This window comes from Aspergillus caelatus (genome assembly GCF_009193585.1).
Source record: "Aspergillus caelatus strain CBS 763.97 unplaced genomic scaffold BDV27scaffold_240, whole genome shotgun sequence".
Taxonomy (NCBI): domain Eukaryota; kingdom Fungi; phylum Ascomycota; class Eurotiomycetes; order Eurotiales; family Aspergillaceae; genus Aspergillus; species Aspergillus caelatus.
In genome coordinates, this window is record NW_022475503.1 from 1 (window position 1) to 17,896 (window position 17,896).

The window sequence follows — 17,896 nt, forward strand, 5'->3', positions numbered from 1 at the left end:
GTTTAAACTCAATCAGGGAAATGAACTGGGAAAAGTTGAGCAGAAGATAGTGCTGGGTTTTGTGGGCGCCACGTGGTTCTTGGTTACTAGATTGGTTTTTCACCCGTTCACTGCTTGTATCGGGGGAGGAAGAAGGTAATTTACCGGAATAGGTTGGGGCGGGGGTTCTATTCCACTATTCCTATATGGTTGTGTTGGAGGTTATTTGTTTTATTTTATTTTTTCCCCCCCTAAGTCTGGGGGCGACAGGGATTATTTTATGAAAAGGACGGATTTACTACATCTAGTTACCTAAGTTAATGATTGTGTATCGACGCTAGGATTTCACTCTATTCTGATTTCATATCTATCTCCAGCGCATAGACCAGTTCGCTACGTAGCGATTGCTACTTACTACGTACCTAGCAAGAATATGTTTTTGCGAAAAGGAAAAAAAGGGGGGATATTTGATTGAATCTCTAGTTTTCTTCATCCTTTGTTCCTTTCTTGCCTCCATTTTTCCGGTTGGAAGATTTGCTATGTGTGTCAACAGTTCCAGACAACTTACTTGCAGTTGCAGAGGAAAAACGCGGAATGATAAGGATATAATTTCCGCAGCTGACTAAGTCATCGTCATCGGAACTGACTAACTATAGATAGTAGCACCGATCCTCAGAAATTAGGATCCCCTGAAACAACAAAGATTTGGTATCTTGACTTCCGGGACCTGGCCAATCCATCCCTTTTCCATCCAGACCGTCAGGGACTACGACGGCAAGTTCCGAAGAAATTTCCTATCCCATCCATTGCGCAATTAAACTTCATGTGACAAATTGAGGTTAAAGGGGCGGCAAAAAAAGCAAAAATTGAACAAAGAGAGTTTGGACTAGCGAGATCTACCGAGAAATAGCGAACTCCATCTGCGTCAGATCGGGAACCCGCCTGAATATGATATCATCCCCGTTGTGGGTTCAGAGATTTAACAACAGAAATGAATAAACGACCGAAGTCCCGCCCCTCCGCTCCCCCCAAATCCCATGGTATGATTAATGACCGTTTAATCTTACTGTCGTGGTCCACGCCCGGAGACGCTGTTGTTCTCCGAAGGGAATCCGCAGCTCTCAGGGGGCGGCGCTAGAAGTTTTCTAGAAGAGTTCTAGAACGCCACTAGAAGGTGGATTCAACTAGTGCCGTATCCGAGGAGAATAATTATTCCATGATTCATGATCCAAGACTGAGTTGTTGTGAGGTAGTATCAGAAACAGAAATACGACCACAAAAAAAAAAAAAAAAAAAAAAACTGGGTACTACTTCGTTCCGGGGTCCACGGCGAGGTAAGGAGATCGGTGGGCTGATATTCTCGTCATGATGTAATCGATTGCATTGAGTTTACGTGTCGCTATGGGTTTCTTTGATGAGGCTGGTGATGGAGGATGTATAGTTTAAGACGGGTGGATTGATTGCATGCTCATTCTTTTGATTTTAGGGGGCATGCATTGGATCAAGATATAGCTAATCTCCCTCCAAACTTTGTTGATTTGAGATCTATAGAATGTCAATCGGAGAACTCCGTCCAGCCATCATTGAAATCGAAAATTTTCCTTTGAGCCACAAACTCAAATATCAAGACCAAAGAGGAAAAGAAAAAAGAAAAAAGTTTCCGAACCACGCATCGGGTCAGTTTGCTGGAGACTGCACGTGGAGGATCTTCCGGGAAGGCGGTAAGTTGAACCTTGTCCGTTACACAACATTACACCAGCCTTCCGGTTCCGTTTTCGTTGTATAATTTCACAGTATCAATACTCGTATTGGTACTGAACTGAGCTGGTATTAGTAGTGACCCTCGTACTCTAAGTAGCAGTTGCCGGACAGGGATTTGAATTGCTACGGTACACTGCAGATACCCATGTGGCCCCCGGGTGTCCATCAAAAACGTCAGGGCCAAGACACTGTTGCCTTGCTTGTAGGGCACAAGTTATGTACGGTATGTTTCCCCCAAGCATGTTTGATACCTTGCAGCCCGATGTCCATTCACCCGGAATTACCAAACTCAGCGACCTGGTACAGTATCTATGAGGAAGAGCAAGGGACGGCCCAAAAAACCAGTCCGATACCTAACTTCAGCGGTTGAAGCTTTCTCATTTGGCAGGTGCAGATCCTTGCTTCCATGCGAAGGAGGTTAACAGTAAGCGGTGGTTTGATGGAGTCTGGAGGGCCCACCAGGAGAAACTAAAGTACATAGTAGTCAGTACTAAGTTCGAACTTTCAGGGGTGGATGCCTGAGGATGATAAGTACTAACTACCTACTGTTATGTATAATCATCCCTCGTTCCACTGCCGATATGAACAGGGTTGATTTGGAATCGGTCGAGGGAGCTACGACTTAAAACGGTATATGCTCGCGCATATCATGCAACGTTTCTTAGCAGATCTCAATTGGCATAAGCTGATCGGAATGAAGCTGCTTCTCCCTATTGGACGCGGCCCCAGGCCACCAGCCTGCCCTTAGCGACGTCGCTAAACGACTAAACCTGGTTCGGAGGTAACAGGGATGTTGACAGTTGATTGCATTTTCATCCACTGTGTCAATGTTGGTTTCATCTTCTCCCTCCTCGCGTCAAATGTCACTCCCCGGTACCCTTGACCTCTTGGGGGGGGTTTCAGGATCAGACCATGCCAATGGATAGGATTATATCCATGAGTGAAATTGATGGTCATATCCGCTATCATCCATCCTGTCGAGAGATTAGTCTAATTAACGCAACTGAAACCCTCTCTCTATGCAGTCAGATGCATAACGAAAGAGAATAAATGCATAAGCCGGACAACGTTTGGCTGACTTACAATAACCCCCACCGAGACCAGTGAGCAACTCCTCTTAGGTAGGCAGCAGAAGGACATTTTATGCATTAGTGTGGAGAAAGTGCCGCTAATTCGCTAGCTATTCGATATACGGTTGAGCTGGACCAGGATGACAGGAGAATAGTCAGGAGGATTAAAAATTAGGGCTAACCGGAAAAGAGCGTCTCCATCAGCCTCTACGCAGTGCGAGATACTACTAGTTACTAACCGCCAGTCAGGATTAACTTCGGGCAGTGATAACTCGATCCGTGTTAGTCTCGTCGCTGGCTTGCACCAAAGGATGAAAGAGTCCTTCTACTATACTATTCTGATACTTCAAACACGGAGCTAGACCAGGCACCCATGCATCCAGAGGAGGGGAGGGGGGTTGCACCGAATTCACTTCTCGACCCATCATTCGAACGGTTGAGTAACTTGACTAGAGAGAGTTAAAAAGGGGGAAACGAAAACGAGAAATTAAATCGATCGGAAAAACCTAAAAACCTGAAAAGAGGCATGTCTATAATTATCATAACTTATTCGTATTATAGCCTCGTTGACATTTCAAGCTAAAATGACACACTATCCCCCAACATCTCCATCTTTCTCCACATGGGCTCTTTCTTCACACCCCTGGTAGGCTTTGTTAAGTTAGCTAATCTGACCACTCTGGAGTCTGCAGAGTCAGAAAAAGGCCTTGTTCCATTCCTCTTCATGAACTCCTTCAATCCACCACCACCAACCGTACTCAGTTTAGGCTTCCCCCTGTTGATTGCCCCAATTTAGTAACATCGTTACATTCAGTTCCATGCCATCATGCAAGGTTAGACTGAACGGAGACTCGCGGGTGCTGATGATCGCTCAACCGTTATTAACACAGATCTTATAGGTCCAGGGAGGACTCCATTTTCTTTCACCATCATGCAATATATGGGGATTACTTACTCTATAGGGGGGTGCCTTCGGACACTGGCCGAACTAATTGCGTATTGATTAATACTATATCCTATCTATGTTCCCGAGCGATCAGAGGATCGGAAGAGAAACAGAAGACGTTTCATTTTACTTGGCTATTGCCTGTATGGCATTGGCCGAGTTTGATCCTGCATTGACCGCTTGTCAGTGAGAGATCCCCTGCTTCCGCGCCATGTAAACCCTGAGCGAGAGAGATAAGAGTCACTAATGTACATATGCACACCTAGATTAACCCCCCCCCTAAAAAAAATAATAATAAAATTAACCGTCGCGCCACCATTTCCCCAGGGAACCACCTGATCCAGCCATGTCAACTACTTCTTCAAAGCTAATTTCTACCCGGAACATCCGACCATCTGCTGTGCCACTGCCTCCGCCAACCGGACTAATCAGCCCCCAACTGATCAACTTCTCCCACGCTTCACGTGCGACATCCCGACCCCAGACTCTTCCAGGGGTTGCGGCGGCGCCGGACACGGAAGCCGATGTCTTAGCGAATGTCAAAAGCCGGACGTACTCGGCATATGCTGCGGGGAAGGATAGCGCCAAAGGAGCCAGACTCTGAGGCTGTGTAGTTTCTAGACCCGGGTCATACAACGCAGCCAGCCGGGTGGCCGCCAACAACAAAGATAGGGGCAGCGACGAGGGACTGGCAGAAGTCGTCGTCGAGGTGGAGAACGGCAGTGGTCCGGGATCTGGACAAGATAGGCTGTGGTTGCTAAAGGTGGTTGGCGTTGGGATCTGGAGCGTGGCAGCTCCGCCTGTGGGGTGGTAGGCGCTGTAATGCAGCTCCGTCATGCCAATCAAAGCGCTGGTAAAGAATTCCTTCGCCGATCTAGTCTGAAAAAATATCCTCCGTAGATGCGCTTGAAACGCCTCGTCACTCCACAGGCCCTGTTCTGTGTAAGCTTCACCGTTTCAACGTTAGAAGGTGCAAACAAGAGGTGAAGATACCTGTAAATACGCTCTCCACCCTTCCAATAGTCTTCCAAACTTTTCGGATGTGATAAGGGAGCGCGTCTCGGGATTGGCCTCTTCCAAGTAGTCCGAAACCTCCTTGTCTTCCAGGTCCAGACCGGCTAGACAAATTTCGGAAAAGCCTTCTAATGATCTTGGAAGCGGAACATAGACGTAGCGATGGCTGAACCGACTCTTCACTCGCTTCTCTAACATCTCAGTCACATCCACTTTCGTGGTCAGGCCCAAGACCGCAATGGGGGCCTTCCGCGCCTGTGCAATATCGAACAGATTATACAAGAGGGTCTGACGCGGGTGAGTGACAAAGAGATCGAACTCATCCAATATAATAACAATGGACTTGGCTGCAGTTACGGTATCTGTATTATTAGAAGCACCAAACAGCTCTTCTGGGTGCGACAAAAGAGCAAGGAGAGTGGCCATCGTGTCCGCATAGCTGCTTACTTTCCCCGCCTCTTCTTCAGTATTGGTTTCACGACCAAGCTGGCGCCACATCTCACGAAGCGCCAAACGGTCATCTGTATGCAAGAACCCGTTGAGGCGAACGACGTGGAAGTCATTGTGGTGTTCTCTTTTTAGCGACGAGATGATAGTCTCAACTATAGCGGTTTTTCCGGAGCCTCGTGATCCGAGAAGCAGTAGAGAATTGCCCTCTCCAACGCTGACCGTCTGCTCCACAAGCTGATGAACCTTATCATACTCACTCTCCAGGCCTTTCAAAGGAATACATCTCTTGCCAGTAAGTTTGTCAAGGATGATCCTAGTCAGCGCCCCCAGTTCAGCAGTCAAGCCGTTGTAAGACAGTGTCTGCAATGATTCAGCGTAAGCCGGGAGTGTTTCGCCTCCAGCTATAGTCTCATCCTTCCCAGCGAAATCATTCTGGGCAAGATCTTGCTGTAATTGCATTGAGACAAGATCGTCCAATCCGTCCTGGTATTCATCCGGAGAAGGGGACTTCCGCGCCCCGAGGTCCTCATCACCATTCGTATTTGCCTCAGTCCCAGTAAACCGCACAGGGGGTCTCCTGGACCTCGTCCTCGTCAGCCTCTCGGTCTGAGGCTCCGATTGCGGCGACTCTGCCTCATCGTCGTCGTCTTCGGATACATGTCTTGTCTTCCGCGTACTCTTCGGGGTGGCACCACTTCGTCCTGACGCCGGGGCAGCCCTCCTAGTCGACGCAGGTGTACCAGTTACCTGGTCTTCATATCTCTGAGGGGGTTTGCGCTGCCGCCCGCTCGATCGTAGACCAGGCCTTGAGGGCGTCTCCATTCCATTTTCGTTCTCCTTGCTCGGTTCTTCTTCCGCAGCTTTCTGGCCTCCCTTTGATACCCGGCGTCGCGCCGATCGTGAGGCAGTCGGTGACCCTGTGTGTTCGTTGTCTGGAGACTCCTCGTGCCGAGCAGGTTTCTGCGGCGTCGGAGATGCGGCGGCCTCATCGCCCATTGCAATATCCCCATCCCCATCTACGCTAGGCGCACCAGACACCCTTCTTCGTTTGCTAGCCCGCGATTCCTTCATCTTCCAACTAGTCGTGAATATACCCAGACCGACCCGTCGCGACACAACGGTACCCCGATGCCTAGGGCGCAGTGAGTCCTGCTTCAAGTGAGTTTATCGCCTTACACTCTGCATGCACCGTACAGAACCCAATCCGTTGATTCAAATTGAGTAAACCGAAGCATCAATGGCACGTCGACCGAATTTGAGCATCGAACAAAGCGGGAGGAAAGGGTAGGACAGATGCGGAGTTGGAAATTATTTTCGGAGGTTTGCGACGGCGAGCGCAATCTGGGGGGATTAGTTCCTGTTAGCGTCTTATCGAAAGAACTACAATCTCATTCCTGTATATGTCGGATAACTTACAATTAAAACGTGCTTATATAGTAGGTGGTGTCTTAATGTTATGGACATACATCTTGCGGGCGCTGGCTGAGATTAGACATGGCGATCTTGTCGCCTGAGGCAGAACGCGTGACGCGAAGTCAGGTGAGATGGAAGTGGTTTTTCGGTAGTACCCTTATAGTTTGTGGATTTCCCCGAATTATTTGGAGGGGCGGTACAGTATCATGAGCTGTACTTGTTTATAAATGTTGAAGGGGAGTTTCTTTGGCTGTTGGGATGAAACAAAGGCCTTGTGAACTGGTTGAGTAGGATTGGCCGGTTTCTCGTGGTAAAAGACGGCCGTACTAAAGTAGTATATACGAAGCTACAGACTATGGGGTAGTGCTGCTGTAGTCCTCTGAGTCAAGGTTTAGAGATCGAATGTATACTCCAAAAGTTAGAGGATAGATTAAGATGTATGTATAAGTCGTTAATGACTTCCGACATACAAGAACTTCTGGTTTACTAAACTATGGCTGATGCCTCGGTCCGCTTTAACAGTAGAAGAATATATACACCGCACGACGTTAGCATATTTAAGGAGGTAAACAAAACCGATAAAAAACAGGACACCGATTTGCCTCAAGATATAGACTAGGAAATGCATCCCATCAAGCTTCTAACCCTAACCACTAATGTTCCATATTGTGCAACGTGTGGAGATCAGCAAGTATGTCCAAATAGTGGTTGAAACCTTAGAACTCATAAGCCAACCGCAGCCGTCCAACCTCGGTTATATTCGAAAGTCTACTACTACTTCTGCTATCAGTCCTCCGCATATAGCTGCCGGAGCGCTAAATCCTCCTGTACATACAAATAGTCACTCCCCGCTCAAAAAACCCGATAAAATTATAGATCTCTAAACATAACCTCTCACTATTATTCTTCGGCGTCGATTAATACGTTCATAATGCCGGTCCGCGCCCCAGCCAGGAAACTAGATGAATTCGAAGACCTTGTTTATCAGTACTCTAATGGCATGAATAGACAAGATGACGAAGAGGTCTCAGCCCACCCAATAGTTTACTTGGTGCATAAGTCGCTGATTTTAACCTAGCGCTGGGATATTGATTCGGCTGCTGCCGATCTTCGCTTTGAATCCGCAACTCAGGGCCCCCCAGCCCGAGTCTCATTCCTGTTGAATGTAACCCCCAAGATGTGTAATCCCGTGGGAACACTCCACGGGGGCTGCGCTGCTACGTTGATTGATATTCTATCGACTACACTCCTCCTGGGTCTCTCAAAACCGGGGTACTTCTCCTTTGGTGGAGTGAGTCGGAACCTCAGAGTGACGTACCTGCGTCCGCTCCCTAAAGGCCTCGAGATCCGACTAGTATGCGAGTTGATCCATACGGGGAAGCGGTTGGCACTAATGCGCGCGGAGATCCAACGAGCTGATAATGGCGCTGTCTGTGTGGTGGGTGAACATGAGAAAGCCAATACGGATCCTGAGGCGGATGGGAGAATCTGATTTTACCGTCATACATGTTTGGTTTTCTATCTTTTGTTCTTTTACGCTATAGTTAGAATATATTGTGTAGATTGAGCGTGATGACTTGAATATGCAGCATTACATCTTGTTATTGATGGTCTGAGTAGGACAACCGAGAAAACACAACACCAGACCCTCGGAATCTTCAGAGGCACCCGGTGTCTACTTATCTTATGGGTACAATATATACCAAAAGTGGAGGGAATGTACTGTCTCCAAGCTTGCCATGTCTGGGGGATGCAAAAGAGGATAAGCAAAGGAAAAGGAAGTCCAAAAGAAATTATGGCTCAAGTTAAAACATCCAAAGCAATGATATATTACCTAATTCTCAAATGCGATAACAGCGTATTTACTCTTGGGCAAGCCGCTGATCCTCCCGGAGGCCTTCAACGACGAGTTCTTCACCTGTCGCACGGCGATAGATGTCACGAACATCGGCTGAATTCATGTTAGCCTCACCGAACCTAGCTTTCTTCATCCGCTCCCCTTGGGGTTATGAAGACGTGACTTACCTGTTGTGGTTTCAAAATGAGATGTAGCATCGTAGCTCTTGGAGATGAAGATGTTGTCATTCTCACCGCTCTCTAGAGGCTCGTAAAGCGGAATGGGGGGACCGAAGAACTTCTCCTCGATTTCACCCAAACGCTCAAAGCCAGGCTCCAGCTCAATGTGGTGGTTAACATCAGACTCAGCAATGGTCGAGACGATAGCGATATAGTAGCCCTTAGGGCAAACATTGTGTGCCGATGAAACCATAGCGATGTAGATATCTAGACGCTATCAGCAAGAGTTGTCGTTTTCATCCTTCTGATACTGTTAAAACCCACCGTGCTTTCTTCCAACCTGCGACTGGGGAATGATCAGCTGCAGGGAGTCGCTACCATCCGTCTTGTCAATGGGGTGCTTCAGGATGCAGATCGCCTTCAGCAAGTATCCGGTAACCTTGGCCTTGTCAGGGAAATAAGATGGGTCGGCCAGAATCTTCTTGGTCTTGGTGGTGAACTTCATGGTTTCGCCGTTGTCATCCCGATCTTTCATGGTGGCCTTGATTCCAGAAACCTTGCCGTTCTCATAGAGGACCTCATCGATGTTGGTGTTAAGCATGTAGGTACCTCCATAGATAGCAGACAAACGAGCGAAGCCCTGAGGGAGCTCACCCAGACCGTAGAGCGGGTAGATGTAGGGCGACTTGCCGTAGCGCGCCATAGAGTTCACGTACAAGCGGATGCGGTTGATGGCATCAGCGGCCATTCCGCTCTTTCCAATATACTCATCGGACTGGTATAAGGCCATTGAGTGGCCAATGAAGTCACGGGTGTTTTCTTCCAAGCTGAATTTGTCATAGACTTCCTTCATGGTGCACTGAGCAATGTTCAAGCCTAGACTATGTTAGCAGTCATGACAATGCAAGCATTCCGTCCCAGATCACGAACCCTGGTGAGTGCTAGGGTCGTCTTCCTTGAATTCGCCAACCCATTCGAGGAATTTCTTGGCTCTCCGCTTCTCGAACATGCCCATGAGCGACGAGCGAAGTGCTTCGTTGGCATCTGAAGGAACCTTCGCCACAGTGGCCTTGGGGCTCTTTCCTTGTTGGACGTAGCTGCCGGCAATCTGCTTGAACTCGAGGTAACGTGTGACATCGGTGGAAACCAGGATATTCGTCAACTCGCCGTTGGCCATCAGCAGCTTGGGGACCAGGTCAATGTTCCAGTCATTGACCCGTCCATACTTCTTCCATGGCTCTTCGCCGGGGCGGACGTTGCCGTATTTTTTGAAAAGCTGAGTAGTGCAAAAAAAAACCGGAATTAGTACATCGAGCACATGGTGTACTTATCAAAACTTACTGTTTCGATGTTCACGGAAGCAGCCTCTCTGTTTCGAAATGTTAGCGGGGGGTGGTGACGTGTGACGGGCGGAATAGCTTCCCAGCACAGCTGTCAGAATACTTACCCTCCGTAGTGGTCATTGCGATCGATGTGAAGAACCTTATTTCCCTTGACACTCAGAACACTATATATTGATCAATAAGTGACCTAAAAATGTATGTTAGGGAATATAAGAGTGTGCATACCCGGAAAGCACACACTCGGTCAGGCCTGAGAGGGGTGTTAGTCCAGCTTGTTGAGCGGCGGGGTAGCAGTCTAGTAGCACGTACCAGTGCCGAGAACAACAACATCATATTCGGGGGCGATCTCATCCATGGTGGAATATGATGTAGGATATCACGAGAAGCGGGAAACGAAAAGAGTTTTAATGTAAATGAGACTAAACAAACGTTCAGTGGAAAAAGTAGAGTGAGAGGTGAAGGTGGGAGGATGCGGAGACGAAGAATGAGTGAATGGGAGCGGTGAGTTTGTGTTTTGAAAGGAGGTCCTTCAACCTTCTGGGTCAGGCCGTCAGGTAGTCTAGTTAAGTCTATTACTTACTCTTAACTATTTTGAACCATACCCCCGCGGATCACTCGTGAGCAAGAAATTATTAGTATTATTATTATGATTCGGTACCCTCTTCCCCCTCAACTAATTAAAGGATCCACCGATCCAAATAACCTCCCATGTCAGGGTGACAGTTAAGGAGTCGCCTTTTCCAGAATAGTGATCGAAGTTAATAATTCTCTGACTATTACTGGGAGAAGTTAGTAAAAGAAAGGGTAAACGAAAAAGAAAAAAATACACCAAAATAGGATTAAATAAAATAAAATAAAATATTATCATGAATCTAGATACGTAAACCTCCTGAATCGTTCTTACCCCTTTTCCCATCGGATGAACCAAATAATCTGTGGAGATCGTGGATTCAAAGGAGTATATAGATTCCAATTAATATATACACATAAGTACCGTTGCTTTAACCCCTAATCAGGCAACCCCAGCACTACTATTGAATTATTGGAGTTAGAAAGTATACGATCTGGACCCGGAAAGACTATAGACTGGTCGACAAATCCACTCCCCTTTTCCGTGCTCATCCCCATGAAGCATCTCAATTAGATCACAAGTCTTATGAAATCAATTGGACTAATACAGAGTGATAATACTACATATACAGAACTAATAATCTGAGACAGGAGCCCTTTCAATCCATTTCTGGAAACTGTAACGCTCTATCCAGATTATGCCGTGCCCGATGCCTCTTCGGCACCCTCTTCCTGTGGCCGGTAACCACTGTTATACAATTTCTGGGCATCTTCCCAGGCATACCATCTTTCCCGGAGAACGTGCTTGATACTCTTTTGTGTAACACGGATCTGTTGAGGGTGAATGTTAGTGTCCCGATTTCAATGTACTAGCCCAAGCCTCATATGTGGGATGGACCCTCGCAATTTCCAAAACATGAACATGCCATATCAATGTCCAGTACAGCGATGCCAATGTATGGGGACAGATGATCTCGCAAAGCTTTCTAAGCAGAAAAAGAACTCACCGTCCGGTCCCGATTATCAAGCTCCCATTCTCCGTAACCGGCCTTCAGTCGCTGTCTTTCCAGCTGCGAAGTAGCTATGCGATTGCGTTCCTTGACACAGACCCACCAAAGAGCATGAAGATCCTCCCAGGATTTTTCGCGAAGTTCCTGGATTGACCAGGAGCGACCTAAACAACTGATTGTGAGCATCACCCTGTGCCTAGTAGATACTTCTTTTTTTTGACCCTCCTTCAACAAAGCCCAGAGGAGAGTGGACTAACCATGCGCGTGATCGTATTTTGGCGTGCTCAGTGCCTGATGATCTGGAGGGAAGAATCCCCAAAGACCATGATCCGGGGTAGGGTTACGCTTCTCGAGTGTTTCCGGCGAGACAGGCTTGGGCAGTGGGTATTTTGAAACGCCCAACTTAAACTTGGGGCCGGTACGGTGGATGGCGGACACACCGCGTGACTTGCTCAGATCACGTCCATGGCCAGCAGCAGCAGCGACAGCGGTCGACGAAAAGTTCGAGCACTGAATCCGGGAGAAATGAAGGGACGGCGCGAGGTAAGGAGGAGGCAATTCGGCCAGCGGAAGGCCCCCGAACTGGCGAGCAAGTCGCGCAACCGATTGGCGATGCATTGTGGATTGGAGGTAGCGGCCTTCAAGAAGACTCGTAGAACTCGTGCGCTCTCCTACACAAGAAGCTAACGGAACGAGTGGACTTTTCGGCGGGTAATCCACGTGACTCAACAGCCGCTAGCCGTGTCACGCTCCGTCGCGGCAACATACTGCGGCTCTGTTGCAGAAATCATGGGTTGTTAAGTAGTAATTGACAAGTGAGCTCCATAGTATTGATACGCATACGGCTTTCCTTTGTCTCCGTATAAAGCCATTGCCAGGTGCGGGACGGGATTCGAAGGCTATTAGAACAGTGTAACAGGATTGTTCACCAATTGGATGATCATGAAGAGACAAAGAGATTGGATTAAGCCTTTGGTCTTATCGTCCATCTTGGATATATCTATGGACCAATTTTAAACCAAAGCAAATGATTGAGGGTTGGTCCTTGAAAAGGACCTTAATATCTAGGAACCTTACTAGTTACGGAACAAAGCAGCGCCAAATGGCGGCTAAGATGGTCCGTGCACATCAGGAAGCGCGCGTGTGCAGCCACTCCACCTTCCAGTATCCGTCGCATGAGAGTGGGCAGAGATCCTTCGAAGCACTTGTGATTTCAATACCTCCCCAGACTCTTTGTGTTGACTTTCTCTTGGTTTTCCGAATTACAATATTTACCTTAAATAGACAGTCTTTGGAAGCTTGTATCACATCATGAATCGGCCAGGTTCGTCAATTTCTTTTCTTCTCTTTGTCCTATTCATGGCCCGGTGTTGGTATAGCCTGCCACAGAAGTGATTTCCTTTGATCAATTCCTATATGCCGATCTACTGTTTTCAGGGTATTTGTGGTTACTTCAAAAGTTCTCTTGTGAACAGAAAATGTCCTACCTTGAACTCAGCGTTGCACCAATTGCATAGATTCACAACATGGCATCCTGCCCTGCGACCGGAAGCCTTACAAGACCTTATCAAGCCTCGGCAGCTTGAATGAGGAGATCACAAACCTTTTTTGTTTGAAAAATGTGTATTCACATATTATATACTGACTCTTGTTCCTCTTGACTAGGACCAGGCCCACAGCCTCTCCGGGGTATGTCTGGATTCCCCGCACAGCAACAAGCACAAGCCCGAAATGCGACTCTGGCATCGGCGCGTTTGCCAAACGGAAAACTAGGTGCGACTAATTCGGACGTTGTACTTCGGTATCATTATAGCCTTGGAAGCTAATGGAGGAAGGCCAAATAGGGAGCGGTGCTGCTTGGAATTTCAACTTGCCTGTCAGCGGAACCCCAGGAATCCAGAACAATCAGCAGCGCAATATGGGGAATATTGGGTCTTTTGCACAAAGCCTCAGTGGGTCGCAGCCTGCCACACCGCTTGATTTATCGTGAGTGTGATCTCGCTTGTTTTCTCGCCTTGAGCCTTCTCCGTACGCAAGAGGTATGGAAACCTTTCTTGACTGCTAATGCTGGGGATTTGTCTGCTAGCGATTTTCCTTCTCTATCCGGAGCACCCCCACAATCCCAAACTCAAAATCCGGGGCACTTAGTATGGGCGAATGCTAGCCAACGAGCCATGCAACAGACCCCAGTCCAAAGGCAGCAACACCCTACGTCTCAAGCACCTTCACGACCACTTCAAACACAATCCCATCCTCAACAACAATCTCAACCCTCGCATGATGATGTATTTCCATCTGGAGCCCAGTTCGCCAATCGCCTCGATGACTATAGGAACGGCGGACAGGGCATCAGTGGTCAGTTAGGCGCAGGCGCACAGCCGCAAACGGGCAATATTGAGGAATTTCCTCCTCTGGGGCGCAACGTCACCGCAGAGATTGGCCAAGATCGCAGGGGATCTTTAATGCAAAGTGCAGGATTTGGTAGTTACAACGCTGGCTTACCGCTTTCTGGCGCAAGCCAAGCCCAGTCGACGCAGAATCGCAACGCAATCTCAGCATCCATAAACGGGCAAGAAAGGATAATGTCACCTGCCAATGCGGGATCAGGAAGTATGTTTATTGAGGTCTTCCTTCATCGGTTGATGAGAGATTAATCATTCCTAGGTATCGGATCTTCACGGTCACCCGTCAACCAAACCACCAATGGGGTGTCGGGTCAAGAGAAAGAGGTTCGGCCCTCGATATCAGGACTGCATGTATACCGGCTTACGATAACTTGCACAGGATTTGGATAATACTGTGCTATCAAGCCAGCGCAACTACACGGAACAACAGTCTGTCTCCGGAGAGACACAAGAGGCCTCTGGAGCCGCCCAAAGTGCCGAGCAACCGCCGCTAGGCGAGATGAGCGAGCTCGATAAATTCGGGCTAGCAGGTCTTCTGCGCATGATCCACAGCGATAGCCCAGATGTCGCCGCTCTTGCAGTAGGTCAGGATTTGATGACATTAGGCTTGGACTTGAATCAACCGGAGTATGTCCATGTCTACTAACCCGACGATATTTTATTTGCTCAAACTAAATTATATTAGACCTCTACACACATCTTTCGCTTCCCCTTTTGTTGCATCCATGACCGGTGTGCCCTTGGAACAGGATTTTGCGCTGCCTTCTTGTTACAACGTTGCCAACATCCAACCACTCCAGTCACGTATTGCCAGCTTTAGTGACGAGACATTATTTTACATCTTCTACAGCATGCCACGGGATATTATGCAGGAAGTCGTGGCAGAAGAGTTAATGGGTCGCAAATGGAGATATCACAAGATTGAGAGGTGTTGGCTTACCCGTGATGAGACGTATCCTGGACCCGTCGATGTTGAGCGCGGCATCAGTGAACGAGGCATATACTTAATCTGGGACCCTGCCACCTGGAAAAAGATCAGAGTACGATAGGACCCATTCGCAACCAAGCTTCCCCTTCTCCGTGCTAACGAAACCTTTGCCGGCAGCGCGAGTTTATTCTCCGGTATGAAGATCTTGACAACAGAATGGATCCCAACAGGGGTCTCGCACGCGTTGGATTCCCGCACCATGGTTCATGAACGTCCTAGAGCAGCATTATGAGGGAGACAGCCGTTGGGTTCACCCATTGTAAGGTTGAGCCAGTGCTGCCAGTGATTCCAAGCCACCAATTGTTCCTCAGAACATGAGTGGATATATGTTAAAGCAAATGACTATTATGATCTTGTCACTCTTCACACCCAAGCAGATAAGCTAATACTGGCACTGAATACTATGACTCGAACAGAATACAGTCATGCATAATCTAGCAAATATTGAGCTCCAAGAAAGATAACTACCAGGGCTTTGGCCCGTAGCTATAATAAACTCCTCCTTTAGCCGTGCCAATGGCTTCATGTGTACCTTCACCCCGAGGCAAAGTGGCTAACAGCTTCGAAGGTATGGTGTTGTCTCTATAAAACCATAGAACATCTTGTTGGACATTATAGTGTTCTCTACACCGCCCACATTACATCAGTTCAACATTCTGCCAGATATTATCTGACCGCCCTCCACATCCGTTAACGCAAGAAACAAAAGTGAACTTGAAGAATTGCTCCAGCACCATCCTCGAGTGTAGTCTCGTGGAGGATTGGCTTGTCTGCGTGGCTTGGGAAAGCTTATATTGCTTTTCACTTATCTGCCTGACTTAGTAGTTTACAATTGACCTGTCCAAGTGGTGAGTTGTGTCGATTCTCCCCTTTCAATCGATTGTTCTTCAAAGCTCGGTATCGTCATCGGTGGGGGTTCGTCGGTTCATGTGGTCCGATGCTCCATGTTATGGAAGACCTGTATATGGATACGAATTCAAGTCCTATGTTATGCCGAACTGGTGTTAATTTTTTTTTTGTTTCTTCATCTCCAATCAATGCTTCAAGGTTATGTCGTTGAGCGCATTCCTGATATGGAGCCGCTAACCATTCGTAGGTCCATTAAGAAACAAATATCTTGACAATAGTTGAATCCTCCTAGGATCATCCAATAGTAAATATGGCATCTAACTCAATTAACGTTGCCTTCAGGTCTGCAGGACCTAGAGCCCGCGCAATTCCTTCTCTCCGCTGTTCTCAGCGACCGTCAGTCCTCCACAGACAGCCTGTGTTTCGGCAAGCAAGCTTGAGGTATGCCTCGGATACTGCCGCAGAGGCAACGGAGGCCGTGAAGGAGGTGCCCAAGAAGGCAGGCCGGGGACTCCGGAGGACCGTAATTGGTACTTCTTTGGCTCTTACCCTTTTAGTTGGCTTCGTGTATGGAACGGATACTAGGGCTAGTGTTCATCGGTATGGCGTGGTGCCTCTGATTCGGCTGTTGTGCCCTGATGCGGAGGATGCGCACCATATTGGTGTGGATGCTTTGAAGAATCTTTACAAGCTTGGACTTCATCCTAGAGAACGGGGTAACCAGGACGGTGATGGAGTCCTCGCGACCGAGGTATGGCTTTTTCTTGGTGGAGATTTAGAAGGTTGAAATTGATCAATTGTCTTTTTAGGTCTTCGGATACACCCTTGCCAACCCGATTGGTATTTCCGCTGGACTTGACAAGCACGCCGATATCCCGGACCCTCTCTTTGAGATCGGACCTGGAATCGTTGAAGTGGGTGGCACCACTCCGCTACCACAAGAAGGAAACCCCCGACCTCGTGTCTTCCGGATCACATCCCAGAAAGCTATGATCAACCGATACGGTCTCAACTCCAAGGGCGCCGACCATATGGCAGCTGTCCTGCAGCAGAGAGTCCGCGACTACGCATACGCCCATGGATTCGGATTGCACGATCTGGCTGAGGAGCGTGTGCTGAACGGCGAAGCTGGTGTTCCCCCAGGCAGTCTTCGGCCAGGACGACTCCTCGCTGTTCAGGTCGCAAAGAACAAGGTTACCCCAGATGCCGACATCGAAGCCATCAAGCGCGACTATGTGTACTGTGTTGATCGGGTGGCCAAATACGCCGATATCCTTGTGGTGAACGTTTCGAGCCCGAACACCCCCGGTCTGCGTGATCTTCAGGCGACTGCCCCTCTTACCGCCATCCTGAAGGCTGTCGTCGGCGCAGCAAAGAGCGTCGACCGCAAAACCAAGCCATATGTTATGGTCAAGGTCAGCCCCGATGAGGATGCAGACGAACAAGTCTCTGGCATTTGCGCCGCAGTCCAGGGCTCTGGCGTCGATGGTGTAATTGTGGGAAACACAACTAACCGCCGTCCTGCACCTCTGCCGAAGGGCGTACCCCTCCCCCCGAAAGAACAGAGCACCCTGAAAGAGACCGGTGGTTACTCTGGCCCTCAACTCTTCGACCGCACAGTGGCCCTGGTAGCTCGGTACAGAGCTCTCCTTGACCAAGCGCCCGTTACCCCGGAACTCGCCGAAGCTGCCCAAGAAGCTACTACGAAACTGGTCCAGGCGGAACCTGACTCGGAAAACGTTCCTCCAGTGGAAACGCCTAACCCCACTAACCAGTTTCCCCGTAAAGTCATCTTCGCTTCGGGAGGTATCACCAACGGCAAGCAGGCTCAGGCCGTCCTTGATGCTGGTGCCTCCGTCGCTATGATGTATACGGGCGTTGTGTTTGGTGGTGTCGGCACTGTGACTCGTGTAAAGCAGGAGATGCGCGAGGAGAAGAAAGCTTAGAAATCTTCTAAATGGGAGTGACCGTTTTTGAGGAAAGCACGTGTAAATAGTATTCGGCAGTCGTTCACATTCATTCTATAAAAGCTAGAAATATATGTTTTTCATTTGAACTTTCTACGCCCCCAACTTTTGAGTT

At 48.4% G+C, this 17,896-nt stretch overlaps 6 protein-coding genes across 6 annotated transcripts; 3 read left to right on the top strand and 3 right to left on the bottom strand.

Annotated features, from left to right (window-relative positions):
* Window positions 1-4,056: 4,056 nt before the first annotated feature.
* On the bottom strand, window positions 4,057-6,291 carry BDV27DRAFT_162203 (origin recognition complex subunit 4; the record flags this gene model as incomplete). Its single annotated transcript, XM_032073355.1, has 2 exons — window positions 4,057-4,689; window positions 4,750-6,291. The coding sequence occupies 2 exons, from the start codon at window positions 6,289-6,291 to the stop codon at window positions 4,057-4,059; spliced, it is 2,175 nt and encodes a 724-aa protein (XP_031922942.1).
* A 1,181-nt stretch (window positions 6,292-7,472) lies between these two features.
* On the top strand, window positions 7,473-8,174 carry BDV27DRAFT_135413 (PaaI family thioesterase). Its single transcript, XM_032068531.1, has 2 exons — window positions 7,473-7,657; window positions 7,712-8,174. Exons 1-2 carry the CDS (start codon window positions 7,565-7,567, stop codon window positions 8,123-8,125), a joined length of 507 nt encoding a protein of 168 aa, XP_031922943.1. The 5' UTR covers window positions 7,473-7,564; the 3' UTR covers window positions 8,126-8,174.
* Window positions 8,175-8,176: 2 nt separating this feature from the next.
* Window positions 8,177-10,539, bottom strand: BDV27DRAFT_135414 (secretory pathway gdp dissociation inhibitor). The gene is made up of 8 exons (XM_032068532.1): window positions 10,302-10,539; window positions 10,218-10,242; window positions 10,097-10,156; window positions 9,991-10,018; window positions 9,580-9,925; window positions 8,974-9,525; window positions 8,659-8,916; window positions 8,177-8,584 (listed from the first exon to the last, which is right to left on the bottom strand). The coding sequence occupies exons 1-8, from the start codon at window positions 10,345-10,347 to the stop codon at window positions 8,496-8,498; spliced, it is 1,404 nt and encodes a 467-aa protein (XP_031922944.1). The 5' UTR covers window positions 10,348-10,539; the 3' UTR covers window positions 8,177-8,495.
* Window positions 10,540-11,137: 598 nt separating this feature from the next.
* Window positions 11,138-12,218, bottom strand: mrpl4 (mitochondrial 54S ribosomal protein uL29m). Its single transcript, XM_032068533.1, has 3 exons — window positions 11,830-12,218; window positions 11,570-11,736; window positions 11,138-11,393 (listed from the first exon to the last, which is right to left on the bottom strand). The coding sequence occupies exons 1-3, from the start codon at window positions 12,188-12,190 to the stop codon at window positions 11,259-11,261; spliced, it is 663 nt and encodes a 220-aa protein (XP_031922945.1). The 5' UTR covers window positions 12,191-12,218; the 3' UTR covers window positions 11,138-11,258.
* A 553-nt stretch (window positions 12,219-12,771) lies between these two features.
* On the top strand, window positions 12,772-15,443 carry BDV27DRAFT_135416 (NOT2/NOT3/NOT5 family protein). Its single transcript, XM_032068534.1, has 8 exons — window positions 12,772-12,896; window positions 13,238-13,345; window positions 13,417-13,558; window positions 13,659-14,182; window positions 14,237-14,301; window positions 14,357-14,604; window positions 14,663-15,017; window positions 15,083-15,443. Exons 1-8 carry the CDS (start codon window positions 12,884-12,886, stop codon window positions 15,173-15,175), a joined length of 1,548 nt encoding a protein of 515 aa, XP_031922946.1. The 5' UTR covers window positions 12,772-12,883; the 3' UTR covers window positions 15,176-15,443.
* A 154-nt stretch (window positions 15,444-15,597) lies between these two features.
* On the top strand, window positions 15,598-17,808 carry BDV27DRAFT_135419 (dihydroorotate dehydrogenase 2). Its single transcript, XM_032068535.1, has 2 exons — window positions 15,598-16,565; window positions 16,624-17,808. Exons 1-2 carry the CDS (start codon window positions 16,125-16,127, stop codon window positions 17,758-17,760), a joined length of 1,578 nt encoding a protein of 525 aa, XP_031922947.1. The 5' UTR covers window positions 15,598-16,124; the 3' UTR covers window positions 17,761-17,808.
* Window positions 17,809-17,896: the final 88 nt, after the last annotated feature.